Source organism: Cebidichthys violaceus, unplaced genomic scaffold (assembly GCF_023349555.1).
Source record: "Cebidichthys violaceus isolate CVI_PGR_0920_01 unplaced genomic scaffold, fCebVio1.0.p SCAF_13, whole genome shotgun sequence".
Taxonomy (NCBI): domain Eukaryota; kingdom Metazoa; phylum Chordata; class Actinopteri; order Perciformes; family Stichaeidae; genus Cebidichthys; species Cebidichthys violaceus.
In genome coordinates, this window is record NW_027176296.1 from 7,940,119 (window position 1) to 7,959,951 (window position 19,833).

The window sequence follows — 19,833 nt, forward strand, 5'->3', positions numbered from 1 at the left end:
TAGGTTGTATCTAGCGCTGTGGAGGGAACCAAACAATAAGACACTGGAAATAAACCGAAAATTTGATTTTTTAAAAACTTGGTGATCATAGGTTTCTTTAAATACGGACTTCATCCGTTGACACCAATGGCAATGCAGCTAAATTAGGACTTCATCTAAACTAGTCTCCTGTGAAAACATGTCATAGTTGTTGTGCTGATGCTGTCAGTTGTTTTTCTCTCCTGGCGCAGTCTAACTCAGCTGGAGTCGCATAGGATGACATACAGTGGAAGTGACTCTCGCAGCTTGGCAGGCAACAATTTCCAAGGCACGAAAAGAACGTAATCTTGCGGATATTTTTGCTCTAAACACACGAACACGATGGATGAAGGCACTGCCAACGAGACCATCCCAGATCTGAAAGACATAGAGGTGAAAATCGGACGGAAGACTCCCGAGGGTTTGCTCAGGTGGATGCGGGAAGAGGCGTCCTTTCTCCGGGGAGACGCCAAGCTGAGCACCGCGCACGACACCAGTAAAGAGACGGGAAAGAAGAGTTTGGATGAAAAGATCAGGAAATTGAAAATGGAGATGGTAAGAGTGCTGTTGTCGACTATGTGTGTGTGTGTATGTTTACGTGTGCGCGTGTGTCTGTGCACGCGCTTGAGTGCTGACAGGCTGTTGAACGTATAACAGACTCGTTTTACAGAATGTGGCATTCCTTCTTCTTATATACAGTCCATGGTGTCATTTAATGAAGTCCCCACCGTATTAACATATCATAATGATTTACAATTCGAGCCAGCTCTGCTCCACTGGACTGTTGTTGTGCTGGCAGATCAGTTTGTCGGTACTAAAAACAAAACAAAACACCAAGAGGAATAATTTGAATAAGAAATTGCTGTGAAAAATTGTAGTTTTGTAATTAATTTTACATAAAACATAAGGGAATCATTTTTTACTTCAAAAATCAACTTCTCAGTGCTCTCTGGTGGACAGTGGTGACACTGCTTCTACTGTAAATTACCTTAAACCTAGTTTGTCATTTTCGTACATCAATTTCTTGTTAGACTCATCAGCCGATATAAGATAATATCGGCTTGGACGATTTATCTGTGTAACTCCAATTGTAGCTCCCTGTAAATTCTAAAACAATATTTGTGTTAAATGTCTAGAAAAGTGTCCTTTCAGGAGCAGTGGAACAAAGATTCAAATAATTTCGAATTTCTCCTTTGGCTCTGCCTCCTGTGGCATTTTAAGAAATCCACTTATTCACTTTTCTGCCAAGAGTTAGAGAAGATCGATACCACTGAAAGTGTATCGCCAACTCTTGGCAAGAAAGTAAACAAGCAGGGTTTTTTTCTGATTACTTGCAATTAGTCTCATATAATTGAATGTATCTGATGTTACTGTATGAAATGCATCAGTGATATTTGTCCTTTGAAGGCTCTTCATACTCAGTCAGCAATTCAAGCTTCTCCTCACCGTGCCAACAGCTGCAGATGGCTGCGGTTGCTAGGAAATGAATTGACCACATGGGATGAATTCCTTGTCTATCTATTGTAAGATGGTTAACACTCTAATCACACCTTTCAAAATGTGTACTTTCTCATTGACACCACTTTGTTTCTACAGTACTGGGACTTAGCTTTGGTGTGATATATTGGTACATTATCCCCCTGAAATATATTTTAGTTTAATTTATTTGAAATGGGATTAACTGATTTTGTTTTTTGACATATTTAATAGCTATTACATGTAGAAGTTTACGAACTGCAATCAAACTTTTTTCTTTGGACACATCCTCCTCCAAACAGTGGAGGTCTGTAATAACGCACCACTCTACTGTTGTTTTTACCCCATTGTGTGATCATGTATGTCATACATTCCTGTGGTTGTGACACATTACACATGCACCGCCACCGAACTCCCAGACAAAGCAAGCTGTCTCCTTAGAGAGTTTCTCCAAAACACATTATCAGATTGTGACATGTCAAAAATTTAAACTTATTTCACTCCAGAGTTGTAGTAACGCCACCGTTATGATGCTGGCAGGCAGACCAGATGTTCTTTAGAAGTCAGAAGAGGAATTAGTGATCTCCCCACTGTAACTGAACATTTCCTGATGAAACATTATCAGCTGCACTTTTAGGAATGTGCGCTATACTATTTGGCCCTCTTTCCAATATATAGCAGCAAACAACAATTTGCTGTGTAAAAATACAGTATAGTAATGTCTACCTGAGCAGAGAATGAAGTCGCTGCCCCTCTGTGTGTGCTGTAATCAGACATTCTCTGTGCTTTGTTAACATAACATCCCACTGGCTAGCTCAGGGCCGCCACTCTCGATCATACAACTGTTTCAGCTGATAGCACTGTCTTGACCTACAGCGTCATCGCGAAACCGCAGCACCCACCCTCCGGTTCCCCCTCTGGTAACACAAATGCACTGTTAGCCCTGTCAGTACTGTTGCTGTTATTTTTACTGTAGGGCTGTTAGCACCGTTAGCTGCGAGATGCCGGCTCAGCCGTCGCCATGGTTGAGAGCTGTTGAGAGGCAATCAAAATGCTCAAAATGCTCCCAATTTCATATAGCACTAAACCAGCATGTACAAATTAGGATACCTACTGCATGTAGCATTTATGCATCACATATTATACAATATTATTATAATTAGCGTAGTATAATTACAATAATATAATACATTACCACATGTTTCAGCATATTAAAACCATATTTTATAAAACTTAAATGTGAAGGAAAAAAATCACATCATTTCGTAACTTTACATCATGGCATTGTATTGTTCATTGTATTGCTCATTCCCACCCTATATAGACAACTCAAACACAAGCAAGGGGGGGGGGGGGGGGTCAAAGGTCTGGAACCAGGCCCTAATATGCCTAATATGGCATTTGATTCATCAGTCATCTGCTCTTTTTATTATTTACTTTTCAGTTGTTGGAAGATTTTATCGCAGCCTTTATTGCATCTTCTCTTTTCCAATTCCCCCCTATAGCCATGCATAAAACCTTTTTGCAAAAGAAATATGTTGAGTGTTTCCACCATGAATGTCCCAAATTCATCAACTCCATCAACATCCATGCTAGTAGAGGTGGAGGTTGAGCCTTTCCAGTCACATCACAAATCCCTTATCAACCACTGCTTGCATCATGATGGCATGCAGGTACGTTTAACAGCTCAACATCTGAAAGCTAAATAAATGATATACCAGGTCAGAAGAAGAAATATATCGAAATATGATATTGGTGGCGTCAGTTTGCATCCTTTCAGTGACATAATCCCCCCCTGTTCTGTCTGAAACCAAACACAAGCTGATACTTTGTCTGCATTTTCCATAAAAATTTCATAGGGAATGATGACAATTATTAGACTATCAAAATGGCAATGTTGAAGAGAAATTGAGAAACTTTTGTAGACACCAAAGTTCCCAGTTTGGATTCACAAAGCGTCCAGAGAGTTTCTATAAATCTGTTGAGAGCAGAGTGTTAGACTTATTTGTTCACAGTTTTAGTCATTAATCCAGTCTGCTGTAAAAGAGGGAGGACTGGGGCAGAAGTGATAAAGAGCCTCTTCCTAACTGGAGGGGAGGGTAACTTTCAGCACAGAGCAGGACCACTTCTTTCTCTCTTTCTGTGTGTGTGTGTGGCTTCTTAGTTCATCTCTGAGAGTGGTGTGGTGTAATGGGAGTGCAGAAAAAGAGTTCCCAGCAGCACTTTCATCAGAAATCTGCTTAGTAAGATGTGCTGTAACGCATGTGCAGAGTGTCTGCAGAGTAATGCTAAATGGAAAAGCTGAACACATGCACACATCCGTGCATGCATACTTGATTTTGATGTGTGTGTTATTTGTAACACTTTCTTTCATTCTGATTATAATCGTATAAGGCCCACATCCACACACACACACACACACACACACACACACACACACACACACACACACACACACACACACACACAGCATGTTAAGTAGCAGGCTATATCCGCTTCTTTTTCTCACATCTTGTGTATTTATGAGTGACTCTGTGTTTCACAGTCATCTGTTACTCTACTGTATCTGTAACCGCGCAGCATGGTGATGGTGGGCTGCAGCATCTGTCTGCTGTAAGATCAAGGATGTGTGTGTATCTGTGTGTGTGTGTGTGTGTGTGTGTGTGTGTGTGGGCCATGTCACTGTGTCACCACTAGTAATTAAATGTAGCTCTGCTCCTTGTTAACTGTCAGTGTAATCTTTATAACGTATGTTCGACTGAAAAAAACACACTGTCTTTAACTTTTATGAAAACTTTACACAACAAAGACACATTCATCCGCCAGAGTTACTATTTTTATGACAAATAAGGCAATTGCTGTACAATCTCTCTTTCTTTGCATGTCTAGTTTACATAAAAATACCCTGTGAAGGTTACGGTTTTGACCACTAGCAGTGCTATGGAGTAATTGGGCCGTTTTGTTTGGGCATTTGGCGATGTGACACATTGCCAATGGGTTCACATTATTTCATTGATCAACCATTGGTGGTGGTAACACCAAGAAACATGGCATTGCATGAGAAAAAGGGAAGAAGGTGACTGCTAGTTAGAAAACATGATGGCCAGTTTGCCGTTTACAAAGACGGTCTGTCATGAAACCTAATATTTGTCTTTGCTTACTAGACGGATTATTTTCATCACCAATTAAGCAGTTTTCATTTCATAGTTTAGTCTATATAATGTCAGAAATCAAATGCTTATTTTGTTTGACCAACTGTCCAAAATCTAAAAGGTATGAAATTTATATTTGATATTGAACAAAGAAAGCTACAAATCCTTGTTGTTTCAGAAGCTGGGACCAGATGATGTTGTCATGGCATTTATGCTTCAGAGATGGCTGAAACATTTAATTGATTATCAGAAATATTGCTGATTAGATTTCTGTCACTCCACTAATTGATTCATCAACTAATGTTCTGGCGCTTTGACCATTGTTCTAATGTCAAATGTAGAGACATATAGAGAGCGTACTTCATTAGTGAAAAGGCTTTTGGCTCTGATATTCTCAGCTGTCTGATATCTGGCTTTAGGCTGTCTGCTGACATCAAGAATTTTACAGCACTGAGAGCTGAAGTCAAATAAATGTTGTTGTTAATGATTTTAGTGTTCCTGTATATCTGTGTGGGGCGGTTTTACAGCTTCTGTCTTGTGCATTCGTCTGCAGCTGTCTAATGGAAGACACGCTCTCCTCTGATCTAAACAGATTTAATGGATACAGAGACACTCCTTTAAAACCATACAAGACTGGCCACACACACACATACACACACACACACACACACACACACACACACACACACACACACACACAAATACACTTACACACACTAAAAGCCCTTTGTATACTGGCTGCTTTTTGTATTTTAGACATAATAAGCAATCATACAGAGTGAATGCTGTGTTATTGCTCTTCTTCTTTCTCCATGTCTGTTTGTATCTCTCTGTAGCTTTTCCCCTTTGCTCTCTATCGCTGTCTTCTACCTCTGGGCAGACAGATGACATTGCAAAGTCAGGTTTTAGTGCAGAGCTGAGCTGTAGGGAATCAAAATCTAGTCTATTTAATGTCAGTATTCTTTCTCTATCTGGCTACTGGCTGTCTTCTCAAAGACTTTGTCTAATTCAATTATTGCTAAATGAACTGAGCTCCTTTACTCACCCCTACTATTTTGTTATCAACCCTAACCCTGTGATAAGGTATATTCTACACATTTGTTTTCCTAAATAAGTTTATATAGGAAATGTAATTGCTGCTGGATTGTTTTTACAGGAAATGTTTTTTGTTCAAGTGAAGGAAGCGCCATGTTTTCTTACTGTATGCAAGTGGTAAGAACATTGGAGTGGGTGGTGGGAGTACAAAGTGCAGGACTGTGATATTGGGTACTAGGGTTTCCTATATGGGATTGGGTTTAGGCAACAAAAGCAATTTGGTCAAGGTTTGGGAATGATCGTGTTAAAGTTAATACATATGGTGCATGCGCGTGGAGACGCGCATCGCTGCGTGTTTGGCTGACATCTCGAAGTGGATGACGACACACCACCTCAAGCTCAACCTAGACAAAACTGAGCTACTGTTCCTCCCAGGGAAGGGTTGCCCGCACCGAGACCTGTCCATCACCATTGATGATACCGTGGTGACGCCAACTCGGACTGCGAGGAACCTGGGTGTGACCCTGGATGACCAACTGTCATTCTCGGCAAACATTTCATCCGTTACACGCTCCTGCAGATTCCTGCTCTACAACATCAGGAGGATTCGTCCCTTCCTGACTGACGAGACGGCGCAGGTTCTCATCCAGGCTCTCGTCATCACCTGCCTGGACTACTGCAACTCTCTACTCGCCGGAGCCCCGGCGTCGGCCATCAGACCTCTGGAGCTTGTCCAGAAAGCTGCAGCTCGCCTGGTGTTCAATCGCCCCAAGTTCTCCCACACAACTTCCTTTCTCCGTTCTCTACACTGGCTACCTGTAAGAGCTCGCATCCAGTTTAAGACTCTGGTGCTAGCCTACAGGGCAGTGAAAGGAACAGCTCCTTCCTATCTCCAGGCCATGGTCAAGCCTTACACCCCCGCCCGACCACTTCGCTCTGCTGCCTCGGGGCGATTGGTTGCCCCGTCGCTCAGAGGTCCTGGCGGCCGATCGACGCGGTCACGGCTGTTTTCTGTCCTGGCCCCACAGTGGTGGAATGAACTTCCCACTGACGTCAGGACAGCGGAGTCGCTGCCCATCTTTCGGCGCAGGCTGAAAACCCACCTCTTCAGGAAGTGCTACCCTGAGCCTTCCACTTAGCGCTTATTGTATTCATACTAGCTTGTTGCACTTATTGTATTCGTACTACTTATAGCATTAACTGTTTTTCTTGTTTCTGCACTGTACTTTGGCTCTGAGTTATGCTCTGCTTCATGCTCTTAGATGCTTGTTTGGAAAAGGAAATGTACTTATGACTTCTGGTGACTAGTAGTTCTTTTGATTACCAATGTTGAATGCACTTATTGTAAGTCGCTTTGGATAAAAGCGTCTGCTAAATGACTGTAATGTAATGTAATGTAATGTAATGGTCCGTGACCTTTTGACTTTTTCGGTAATAAACCAAGATAATGATCTTTCCCTAACCTTAACCAAGTGCTCCAAATGCCTAAATATAACCACCACAGTTTTATAATGCTGTACTACAAGCAGACATTGAAGGAAAACTGATAAGACAGGATATGAAAACATATTTGCTGTTGCAAATATTAAAGCAACAACACAAACCATCAGTCATTTCGATGCATACAACTTACCCTTGAACTGAAAGGACTTATCCTCCCTCATAGCAACTGGAGCATTTGGATTCCTCAATTGCACCACAGGAAAACCATAACAATAACGATGTATCATTCTTACTTACATTAGAATATGTTATGACTTATGTGTTGACATTTTTTTTTTTTATGGAGCATTCAGCAATGAACGCAGACAGATGGAGCAGAGGTTCACAGAGAGACAGGGCCGACCTTCTGTCTATTGAGACTGTAGGGACACTGCAAGGACGCTGTATGTCTGCAGAGTTAGATTGGGAAGGTGAAACATCAGACAGTGACACCAGGGGACATGAGAGAGAGAGGGGTGTTTATTTTGCTGGTGTATGCGAGAACGAGTGTGTGTTTGTGCTGTCCCTGCTGGCAGTGATTCAGCTGTCTGTTAGGTATCTGTGTGACTTTGAGAAGCAGTTTTCGCCCTCATGGGAGAGTCTGCGTCATTGATCGGGCTTCAGCTGTGCATACGTTATCACAGTGCACTGTATCATGACTGAATATTTGTCTTTAGACACTCAATCTGCCAATACATGATTAAAAATGAATTCTTGCTGTACACATCCCCATAAAAGAGAGGAGGATCTGATTAGATTCACCTTGCTGCTTAATTTTGCATATTGATGAGGGAAAATCAGGCCACCATAATATCTAAAATATACTTTTAAGGAATATTCTGTTATATTACAAGTTGGATTTCATTTTTAATGCCATTTTTGGTTATGATAACTTTGCACTCACCAACATAACTGATGAGTTCATTGCAATGAAAACAGATGGCAAGAAACACGAGTGGTCAGCCAAGACTAGTTGTAAACAAGCCAACAATTGTATTATTACAGATTAGAATGAATGATGGTCAAAAAGTACAAAAATAACACCTAATTTGTATCATTTCATCCTTTAAGATTGGGAGCCAGTTACAGGCCTTGCTTTATTTGAAAAAAAAGGTCTGTTGACAAAGAAATATCATGGAACAAAAGTGGCATTTCATAACTTCTGGCACATTTGAACAGCAAAACAGAAAATATGATGGAGCATCTAGCATCTTTCCTTTTTAAAATGTGTCCAAACAAGTGATCCAAAACACTGCACCACAATTTGCTCTGCTACAAAATACAGTTTTTGACGGAATAAAGTCCAAGAAATTGTCCAAAGAAAAACTTTCCAACAGCGTAAAACTGTTGGAGGTTTGTCTGATGTGTTTGGGAGTCGTGGCGCATTTAGGGTCTCACTAATTCCTTCTACTTTCAAAGAGGTACAAATGAGATGTTGCTGCATATTTTTTACTTAGCTTACACAGTTACACAATTATTCAATTGTTATTGCCATTATCATTCAGTGGATCAGTTATTTGATTAATACACTTTTTGTTTTTTTACTTAAATGTATACAATATTTTGTTTGATATACTTGTGTAATCATGTTTATCTTATAATAAAACAAAGACGCCTGTAATGTAATTCTGCTTTGTTTCACTTAATGAATTTTGTAGAAAAAGATGGTGTTATGAATGTTCAGAAAAAGGCACATTATAGAACGACATTTGATTTAAGTAAAATCCTCAACCAAGTGACGTGTCACTCATTAACAGATTCATCCTAAACAAAGAATAATGCTGAATATTGTTTGCAGTGCAAATATTAGATTAGATTGGAACGCGTTATTAATCCCTAACAGGGAAACTCATTTGCTGCAAAAACAACTTGTACAGACAATAAACAATATAGACATTCAAAGCACACAACAAATACACAGTACAACACATAAATATGACCATAAAGAGCCATTTAAGACATGAATAACAACTGGAAGATGGTACATCTAAAAACCAGATCTAGAAATGTTCATTAAAAAGTCAGTCATCTGACTGTTGCTGGAACAAAAGACCTTCTGAGTCATTCAGTAGAACACGGAGGCATCCTTAATAGCTCACTGAATGAGCTTCTGAGTCTGTTAAAACCATAATGGATGGCCTTCAAAATACAGAACCATTGTTAATTTGGCCATTGTTCTCAATTCTACAATGACCTCTGAGTCTGGGGAAAGGACAATCACTGAGACAGCCTTTTTGATCATTTTTGTCCAGGTAGACACTAAGATATTTGTATAACTGAGCAATTTCAATCTGCTGACCCTTTATTATCACTGGAGAGTCCTCCTCCTTTCCTCGTTAATAATAAACTCTTTGGTCTCCCCAACATTTCATTTTAAAACATTTAACATTCAACCTCTCTTTTACAGGACAGTTCATTGCCTTGGTTAAGTAGACCAACTAGGGCAGTGTCATCTTTAAATGCAGGAAAATGAGCTTTCCAGAATCCTATGGATCTGCCGGGGCCTGCTTGGCCTCATGCCTGAGCAGGAAAACTGAAATCTGTTCGGCCGTGTACTGATGACATAAAAGTGATTAATGTGTGTTTCAGTCCTCAAGGCTAAAACTAGCCTGCCTAACCCACTCTCTGCTCTGATGCTGAATGGTGTTACATAAAAACATTTTGGCCCCAGTTTGACTTCATCGTCTAATTAGAGGTTGTAATCAATCTTAGAAGTATGACAAGATAAAAGAAATAATTCAAAACGTAAGACACATCAAACTGGATGGATTCCACTGTTGGCCAGGACAGACATGTAGGCTTTTTTTTAATTATAAAAAAATAATTAAACAATTGTGCATGAAGAACATATTCTCGCATCTTTTATTTAGTAACACAATGTAATACCATTTTTATATTTTACAATGTTAATTTCTGGATTGATAACCCACGGATTTTAAAGACAGAAGAAAGCATTGCAGTTAATAAGACCACAAGCATGTGCATGCAAGTCATGCATTTTAGATAATGAAAGGAACTAATCTACATTTCATGATGCTTGTTCTGTCTGAACAACATGTCAAAACCCAAAGATACACAGTTTAACATCACATAAGACAAACAAATACTCACAACTGAAATAATTAATAAATTATCAAATTAGTTGTTCTGTTTAAAAGCTAATTTATTAATTGAATTAGCGACTCAGCTTTACCTATATTATCAATTCATTTTACATGCCTGTTTCTTGATGGATTGAATATCGACGCAAAATATGACACATTAAATGCTGTCTTTTGCTGAATAGAATATAAAGTAAAACTAAAGAATGACACACAGAAGTATGAGAGCAACCATGGATTTATCTATATTGTCAGACAGCCCAGCAACAGAGTGAGCACAGACTGGTGGAGCGCTCAGGATGTTAGCGTTGTGCCACCTCAGCGCTGACAGGCATGGAGTTACTTTTACTGCCACCCTCGTTAGGCGTTCAATGCCTGCCAGCTGAAAAAAAACCTCAAACCTCAAACCTGAACCCCACCCCAACTGTCTGACTGTGCCCAGGGACGCCAGCCGGTTTACAGCCACACACACACACACACACACACACACACACAGAAAGATGTGGTTGTTGATATTCTTTGTCTGGCACTCCTCCCTGCAATGTGTGCTTTTATTTGTATTTCCAAGTACAGAAAAGGTACTAGATAGAGATATTCACAGATTTATCTTCTATACTTGTCTCACTATTTCTTTGTCCTTCATGATGCTGTGATGGGAGCTGTGTTTGCCAGTTGTAATTTAGCCAACCGTGTGCGTTTGGCATCAGCAGATCTACACTACATTGATCACACACCTCATTTATTTACATTCTGCTTCATCTCAGCTGTTCCAGGTGTATTTTCTGTGTGGTTGCCTGCGTGTGTTTCTGTATTTATAGATTTGGAGACAAGAATTTTTTTACACACGTTAACTTTACATTTCTTTGACCGAAGCCCTAATAAGCAGCTAAGAGCAAGTTCAGAGAGCTACAGTGAGTTGGTAGTAAGTGCTAGCATGGGGTGTCGAGGTGTAGCCTGAAATAAGTGTTGTTTTTTAGCCTTGTGGAGACCAAAAGCTGGTCTCCACAAGCTTAACCATCCATGTATTTTGGGATTGAGACTCATTTTTAGTTCAAATTAAAGTTATGCTTTGGTGAAAGTTTGGGTAAGGGTTGGGGTTCGGCATGTACTGGTTATGGTTTAGGTTTGGTGAGTCAATGTCCCATTTAAAGCTTTCAAGTCCATCAGACAAAGTAAGTTTGTTCTAATGATGTGCCCATATTACATATAGCCATGGTAACATAGTGGGCTGTAATATTCAACCCATATTTAACATATAAGGATGCAGTATCTGAACTGATGGTTACCAGGCTTGTTACTCCTTAAAATTAAGCAGCTTTTGTGACCTCTCAAAGGACATTGCCTAAATTTAGACCAAAGATGCATTTTTCGTTCTGATTGTATAATTTGAAGGATTTTTAGAAGAAGAATAACAATAAGAAGTGGTGAACATATTCATTATTTCACAAAAAAAGACACAACAGATTTTCTTATCATCATGTAACTTCTTAGTTTTATCTAGGGACCCCCCGAGGGCCTCCAGTCCTCAGTTTGAGAACCACTGATCTAAATCACCCACAGTGGGCCTGATACTGAGAAGGATGAGGGTAAGAGACGACTACATGTGCTAGTTTTACCCTACACAGCCAGAAGACACTGTTCTGAACAGTGAATGGTTTAAACAAAGGTCAGCCACCTCCTACACATAGAGATGATATATGAGATGTATTATTTTCTGTACATACACAGTTTTCCTTGTTGATGGAAGAATCTCGGGCTCTTAAACACACTTACAGGGAGTTGGGTTTTTGTTCTCAGGATCATGACAGAAAAAAACAGACTAAATCTACAATGACGCATGACGCTTACTGGAGGCATAACGCAAACATTATGCAGGACCAAGAGTTAAATAGTGTTGGCAGGTTGAAAGAATCAATACGTTCCTCTCCAGAGGTGGAGAGCAAACGTCTTTTAAGGCACTTCTACCTAACACTGCTACAGAACTGCTACAAGTGCATGTTTTTGGCCAGTTATATACAAATTTTACTGTAAATTATCTATAAGAATGATGTACAGTTATGCTTTACAGCTTGTGTATGGACTTGCAATGTTTGTCTTACTGTAATTGTTATTACTGGGGCCACTGCTATATACAGTATATTTCATATTGTTGCATTATAATGTGTATTTTGTATGGACTAGTTTAGTAAAACACAGTGGTGGAATGTAACCAAGTACATTTACTCAAGTACTTTATTTTAAGACAAATGTTAGGTACTTCTGCTCCAATGTATTTAGAGGAAATATTGTAGTTTTTACTGCACTATGTTTGTCTGACAGCGATAGACTTTCTCTTGAGCATTTTTGCAGTGCGGTGGTGGTACTTTTAGTTACGTATAGAATTAAAATATTGAATTAATGCTAAAACCTAATTTGTTATAAACAACACATGAATTAAAATGTACAAAAATTATACATTTTAAGTGTAATCTTGTATGAAAGCTATCTGAAAGCATCCAGAGTTATGTGAGACAAAAGACGCAAACGTGGTTTGGTAATAAACGGTGTTTATAAACTTAATTTTAAGTTATGACTCCAGAAAACCGAGCTACAGCCGCCTTGAGAAAGAAAGAAACAGAGACAATCTAAATGGCCACAGTGAGAGACAGAAGAAAGTAATGAAGAAAAATAATATAGGTGGAGGATACTGAGATACTGAAAGACTAAAAGGTTAAGCTTTGAGAGAGGCTGGTTATCTGCAGAGAGGGGTGGATAGCTTTGAATGTCGGTGCCATATATCACCTCTTGGCCCTGCACTTCACCGCAGACCTCTGCTAATGTATTCTGGGGAGGAATTTTCCATGCCTTTTCAAACTCACACACACACACACACACACACACACACACACACACACACACACACACACACACATTACCACATTAGAAGACACCAATGGCTGTTATTTCTGATTCATCATTACTTTATTTATCATACCAGGTGACATCGTATCTAAATACATGTATTAGTAGTTTTGCACCATTTATTGGGCATGTAGACCTCTTTTTCATGATTTTATTTTTAAATGTGTCATACTTTCCACTGTATCAAATGTCCATCTCTTAGTGTTAGTGTTGGTTACATGTCCCTTTTAAATAGTTTAATACAAGACTTCTGCACTTTGTATCTCTTTCTGTTTTCTTTTATTTCCATCTCTAAGTTTTTTTGCTCTCCCTTTACCTTATTTGTTTCCACAGTGGTTGCTGCGTACCCACCAGCTTCTGGTATACTGTTGCACCTCCAATTATGGTAATCTGCAATGGTTTAATAGCATTATAATGGTGTTTGCGCTTGTCTGTGGAGCCAAGGCTGAATGCTTAAATAAACATTTGAGTCATGATGGTTCCCCAGGTTTATAGTTTGTCTGGTTCTCATATATAACATTATTTTTTCTATTGAAAAATATCAGATCATGAACTTAATTAAAATAGTTAAAACTTTGTAACATAATCCATATTTCCTTTTTATTTCTCCGCAGGTTCATTTGCGCTCGGTGGACGTGAAGATCTTGCAGCAGTTGCTGGCGGTCCATGAAGGCATCGAGGCGGTGAAATGGCTGCTGGAGGAGCGCAGCACACTGACAAGCCGCTGCAGCAGCCTAACCAGCAGCCAGTACAGCCTGGGCGAGGGCCCGGACACCTCCTGGAGAGGCTCCTGGAGCAGCCTGCAGGACCCCAACGACAAGCTGGATAACATCTCCATCGGCAGCTACCTGGATACCCTGGCGGATGACATGGATGAGTACTGCCCCTCCAGCTCGGATTCTGTCATCTGCTCTACCATGCCGCTGGTCTCAGAGGCTACTGCTGAGGGCCGGACAGGGGGAGGCCCTGGGGCCACGGTCACAGCAGCTGGGGTAGGAGCTGGGATAGGGGTGAGGCCTGGTTCTGGGGCTGGGAGTGGGATTCGGGCTGGTCCTAATGAAAATGGAACTGGGGTTGGTAATGGGATAAAGGGGAAAAGGGGGACTGGGGCTACGGCTGTCACAGGGGATGCTGGTACGGGAAATGGGAAACCAGCTGTTCCTGTCAGCTCTCTCCAAGCCAAGTCTGAGGGCCCCAAGCAAGACTCTCCGATCTGGACGAAGGCTTCTGAGACGGTTAGAGGAAGCCCCGTTATTAAGGACAAAACCCAGGCACAAGTTGTTAAGGCTAATGGTGTCCTGGAGAAACCGATCACACAAACAGGCAGCCCAACCCGCCTCGGCATCAACGAGAAACTGGGAACCGGCCAGAGCCCCAAAATGAAACCTTACAAAAACGGAAAGATTGACTTGGATACTTGCAAAATGAACGGCAAAATGCATCTAGAGTACGACGCACACTGGCAGTGGGTGCAGTCGCAAGAAGATGTGACGTTTTTGTAAGATGGATAATAACAGAGGAGACTCAAGCCACTATTGAACACTCCCTCTGTAACATCAAAGACCAGATCACTGATGGATGGAAGAAGAAGAAGAGTGAACTGCTGTTGTGAAATGCACATAGTGAGGCTTTCCTTGTTGTAGGACACTGGGTTTGACTGACAAAGAATCACTTTTTTTGTCTTGTTGTTTCCTCCTGTGACTGCACTAACTTTCTATAAAACATTGATGTCAGTATTAAGGTGGATGCACATTTCTGGATTTTGACCATATTAAGCCAAACTGGGTTGCCTCACACAAACTTAGGAAAATCCATTTATAAATCCTGTGTCATAGTTTTTCTCAGGGTCTTTCTTTCTGTTCCCTGATTTCTTTTCTTTTCTAAAGCACAGTAAGACGATCTGTCGGCGAGCTGAAACATGATTTCAGATTGCTTGACATGGTACATCAACTATTGTAAATTATAAGATTTGAATTATGATTTTCATCCAGAAAATGATACCCTTAAGATACAATACTTCAACGTACACCCAATCTATAATTCAAACCCAGGGACACAACAAAGAATATTGCTCTGGGATATCCTTAATTATTTTGTACGTACTGCAGTGGACCTGTAACTCCACTACTAACAGCACAGATAGAGTTGTACTGCATTTAAGTTAGTTAAAGACCAAGTATTCCCCTATCAACCCATTATGTTTGAGTCACAAATTGAATTTATGGTATAAACTCTTTGTCTTAGATATAACTGAACTCTTGATGGTTATAGACAATACTACTTGATAAAATATTAACAAAACAGAAATATAAAACACCTTTTGCTAAAACTTGTAAATGTGTTTCTCCCCAAACTTGTAGCTGCCTGAATAAAAAGTAGCGGATATTAAAATACAAGATAGACCACTGAGGTTCGTAAAAGTTTCCCTCATTGATAAATTATGTACCAGCTGTTAGCATTTGTGTCTTTGTGGAGCTAAATACCTTCAGTGCTTAACCAACCATCTGCAATATTGTATATTCACTGAATCGCAATACAGCTACTCTGTGCATCAGGTACTAGTCGTGAGTGGTTGTAGGAAAATACTGAATATGGCTGAATATTTTTCTTTCTTCTTTTAACCGTTATGGTAACCTGTGTACGTTTTTCTAAGCAGATGTTGTGCCTGATTGGTGTAAACCTAAACTACATATGCCTGTACTTTTCCCTCCTGAGATGATTGCACTGCTGTTATGATAATCTCAGTTTTTTTACTATTTTATTGTTATTATTTTTGCCTCCTCCTGGCCTGCTTGCATTGTGTGTACATGGCTAGACCAACCAGTCTGTGTGAGTGTTGACTGGTAAATACATTGGCTATGTGGATATTGCATGCCCTGTGCTGAGAGCTTTATTGGTTAAATTATGAGAAATGCGTGGAAGACCTAAAACAATCAGAGAAGAAAAGCAATACTTCTTGAAGCCTTTCTGGTGGCCTACATAAGCATCCTCTTCTCAGCAAATCTAATATTAATGTCTGATCTTCAGGAGTTTCCAAGACTACTGACAGGGAGAGGATGTGTGTGTGTGTGTGTGTGTGTGTGTGTGTGTGTGTGTGTGTGTGTGTGTGTGTGTGTGTGTGTGTGAGAGAGAAAGATACATATACTGACTGCCTGCCTGATCGCAGCATGGCATGTCAGGTTCGTAAAAGAATAGAAGAGTCCCAAAGGTTTTAAAGCGTTTTCCGCCCCATCATCACAGTGTTACTACATCTCCCACCAGTCTGCAGTTAGTCATGTTAAGAGGGGTAGAGCGACACACTTGAAAAACAGAGAGGAGAATATTACATAATCGTTACATAACTTTTAATGCTACAGTAACCGATACCTTGTCAAAAAAAAACAAACTCGTAAAAGGTTTGGCTTACCTTATGTGACCTTCTGTGAAAGCTGATATTTAATTAAAAAAGTATGCACATCCGTACCCCTCCATAGTCATTATGGTTCAAAATCTAAAATGTTTCACTTGAACTCTTTCCTTTTAGTGCCGCGAATTGTTTGGAACTTTTCAATACAGTGAAGATTATATACCAAAAACGATTGGCGTTTTCAATACTTTTAGTACTGACACATTTCAGTTAGAAATGTGTCCGTACTAAGCTAACTACATGGTAGTTAGCTGGACATGCTAACGATGGATTAAACACACACTTTTATCCAGCCTTTACACTTTTACACTTCAGCATGTGTAGAAATCCAAATCTTGGAAGGTCTGTCATGCCTAGTTTGGAGAGGTGTTAATCAAACTCAATTGTTGCCCTGATCTGGCTCTTTTACTTCATACAAGACTTAACTGCTTCCATTCATATATGTTGTAATAACATTTTGACTTTGAGTCAAACAAAGCCGCTCCATCTTCGATCAATCCACTTTCTGCCGGAACTAACTGTAAAGAAATCTTTATATGCAGCTACAGTAAGATGTTAAACTCAGCATCTCCAATGAAGTGTTTCCTCTCTCCTCCTCCTCCTGCCTTTCTTTTCATTCTACTTTCCACCACACTGCTCCGATGGAAATGTTCAGTCTGTGCCAACACACACATCATGCACACACAATGCCTTCTCGCTTTGAGACAGCACCATGAAGCCGGCACCACAGAAACAACGACTTTAGGCTGGTCCTGAAGACAGGAAAGGAAAACTGCTTAAACTGGACCCTGAACTGTTGATCAAGTTAGCACATTTTAAAAAATCATATTCTTTCCCTCTGAATCTTTTTTTAATACCAAAAGAAAAGCGTCAATCTATTGCTAGACACCTATTTCAACCATGATATATAATCCAGCCACAGATATGAAGTCATTTGAAACCTCCTTCCCTTTTTAACATATGTGTTGGCTGTAAAGCAACACTGCATGCCAAAAAGACCGTCTGCTCTGCTAGTTTGTGGTTTTCTTTCCAAATTTGCAGAGCCATATGGAAAAAAAAAAGTGCCAGGAACAAACCTGTAAAACACATTACATCAAGCTATAGTGTGTTTCTCTGAAGCTATACACTGTAGCCCAAGATGTCATGTGTTTTCAGTGGGCATATCCAGTTTAAAATTTAAATATGTTTTAAATCGCTCACTGGCAGAGATTTAATGAGTGCTGACAGTCTAGGTGCCAGAATAAATCACTTGTGGCCAGATTGTTTTTGAAAGAGGAATAATAGCTGCTGTGTGTGCACATGGATAATAATGGAAGTGTTACTAACTGGCAAGCTGGTGGAAAATAAGTTTAAGTTCAGTTTACAGTATTCTTTAGAGGGTATGAAGAGGTAAACACAACCCTGAACTCCTTCCGCCCTGTTCTTTTATGATGTCCAGGATATATCAGATTCCCAGTGCGTGGTGTGTTTGCCTTGGCTTCAGGTGCCAGGCACCCTCCAGCTATTCTGGGCAGCAAGACAAACAGCATGATTACATAGACGAGTGGATATCCACAAGGTTGCCATGACAATGAGAGCGAGCAGGCTTCAGCTCCAGTGGCAACATAAAACAATGTTCACTGTTATAGCACTACTAATGGCAGGTGAGATGAAAGAGATGAAATGACTGGTGATGCATTTTAACATGTGGGATTGAATAACATCAATGATGTTTATTGTTACATGCTACATTTAGCAGGTACCTCTGTCTGAAAAGGAACCCTTTAAAAAGGGTTGTAAGTTTTAATGATCTTTTTAATGATTAATTTACTAATGTCTTATAGATCAATAGTAAGCCATTAATATGAACAAATGTTGGGTTTCCAGGTAGAGAAACATTCCTTATTTCTAGACGCTAAAAACTTTAAAGTGCAGACATGATGGATTTTTAAAAAGTCAGACACTAATGAGCATTTGATTCATGATTCCCAACATTTAATTACATTATGACCAAATGCAAATACAATACATAAATGCCATCAATTGCAGTATTTTACCAATGAGACAAAGTTTATCCTGTTATAACTGCCCAAAACTTGTTTTTTTCTAGTGTTATAATACAGAAAAAGAAGGTATTAACAGTGTTGAGACTCCTCGAGAGGCAGAAATCCCAAACCATCCAAGATAAAAACTCTGCAAGTTAAGGCAGGTTTTTCATTTTCATTGTAGCACAACAACATGCACAGTAAATCACTATAAAGTAATTCTGCTTCCTTCTTCTCACATTCCCCACTGCTCTGTTCTGCATTAGCACACAGCTCTGCCACTCTTTCTATTAGCCACCTGTAATGCTGTCAAGAGCCCTTTTTTTGTGAAGCTACAGTAAAAGACAGACTTGCTGTGTTTCCCTGGAGGCAGAATAGAGGGATAAACAGTGAGCTCAGCAGCGATGCCCACAGCATGCATCAAAAAAGAAGCTTCCACTCCCGGCCTCCTGCTGTTTTCTTCCTTCCTCTTATACATACATAAACATGCACAAGCACAATTTATCCCAGGACTGACATGGGTCCCTTGGTACCTGACAGGTCCTCAAAGAGGCACCATCAAGCATTTCCTTTCCTTGAATCTTATTTATCCCTGTGTGTGTGTTTTGTTTCACTTCCCAAACTGCTCAAAGAAATGGAAGTGAACTGAAATAAACCCCACTGAGTGCAGACTGGGCTCTGAACCAGGTCCAAAACTTTACTTAGGCCACACAAAGCTTAGAGGATTTAAAAGACAAAAGCCAGAGAGACCGACTGCAGTTCGCTGGATCAGTCAAATCAATATCTTGCTTGAGTGAGTGGAACATCTTTTATTTTCATGGTGCATTTTAAATATTTTGTCCAGAGAATTTCTTTTTTTTTGTGAAGTGGAAATGTTAAACAAATAACTGATTATGTTCATTAACGTGGATAATTATATTATGCAGTATGTAAATTATGAGCTTATCCAATGATTAAAGATATTTTAAATGTTTTTGCTTGTGTTTTTATTCCCTTATACAAACTGTATCAATCATTTCCCCTCCAAAAAAGAAAAAAAGAAATTCAAAACATCCCCTCCTTCTCTTGATCAGCAGCTGTTTTGCTCTGCTGATCTCTTAATGTAAACTTCTCTGAGTGCTTTCAGTGAACCATATGTAGATTTATAATCAATACTTGGCCCAGCCCTCCCACAAAGGTTTATCAATGCAGATACATTAGCACTCAAAGCACTCAATGGTGATTTCCCAAAACAACAA

General features: G+C 39.9%; 1 protein-coding gene across 1 annotated transcript; it reads left to right on the plus strand.

The window, feature by feature from the left end:
* Positions 1 to 348: 348 nt before the first annotated feature.
* lurap1 (leucine rich adaptor protein 1) lies at positions 349 to 19,538 on the plus strand. The gene is made up of 2 exons (XM_068707616.1): positions 349 to 573; positions 13,780 to 19,538. The coding sequence occupies exons 1-2, from the start codon at positions 361 to 363 to the stop codon at positions 14,665 to 14,667; spliced, it is 1,101 nt and encodes a 366-aa protein (XP_068563717.1). The 5' UTR covers positions 349 to 360; the 3' UTR covers positions 14,668 to 19,538.
* Positions 19,539 to 19,833: the final 295 nt, after the last annotated feature.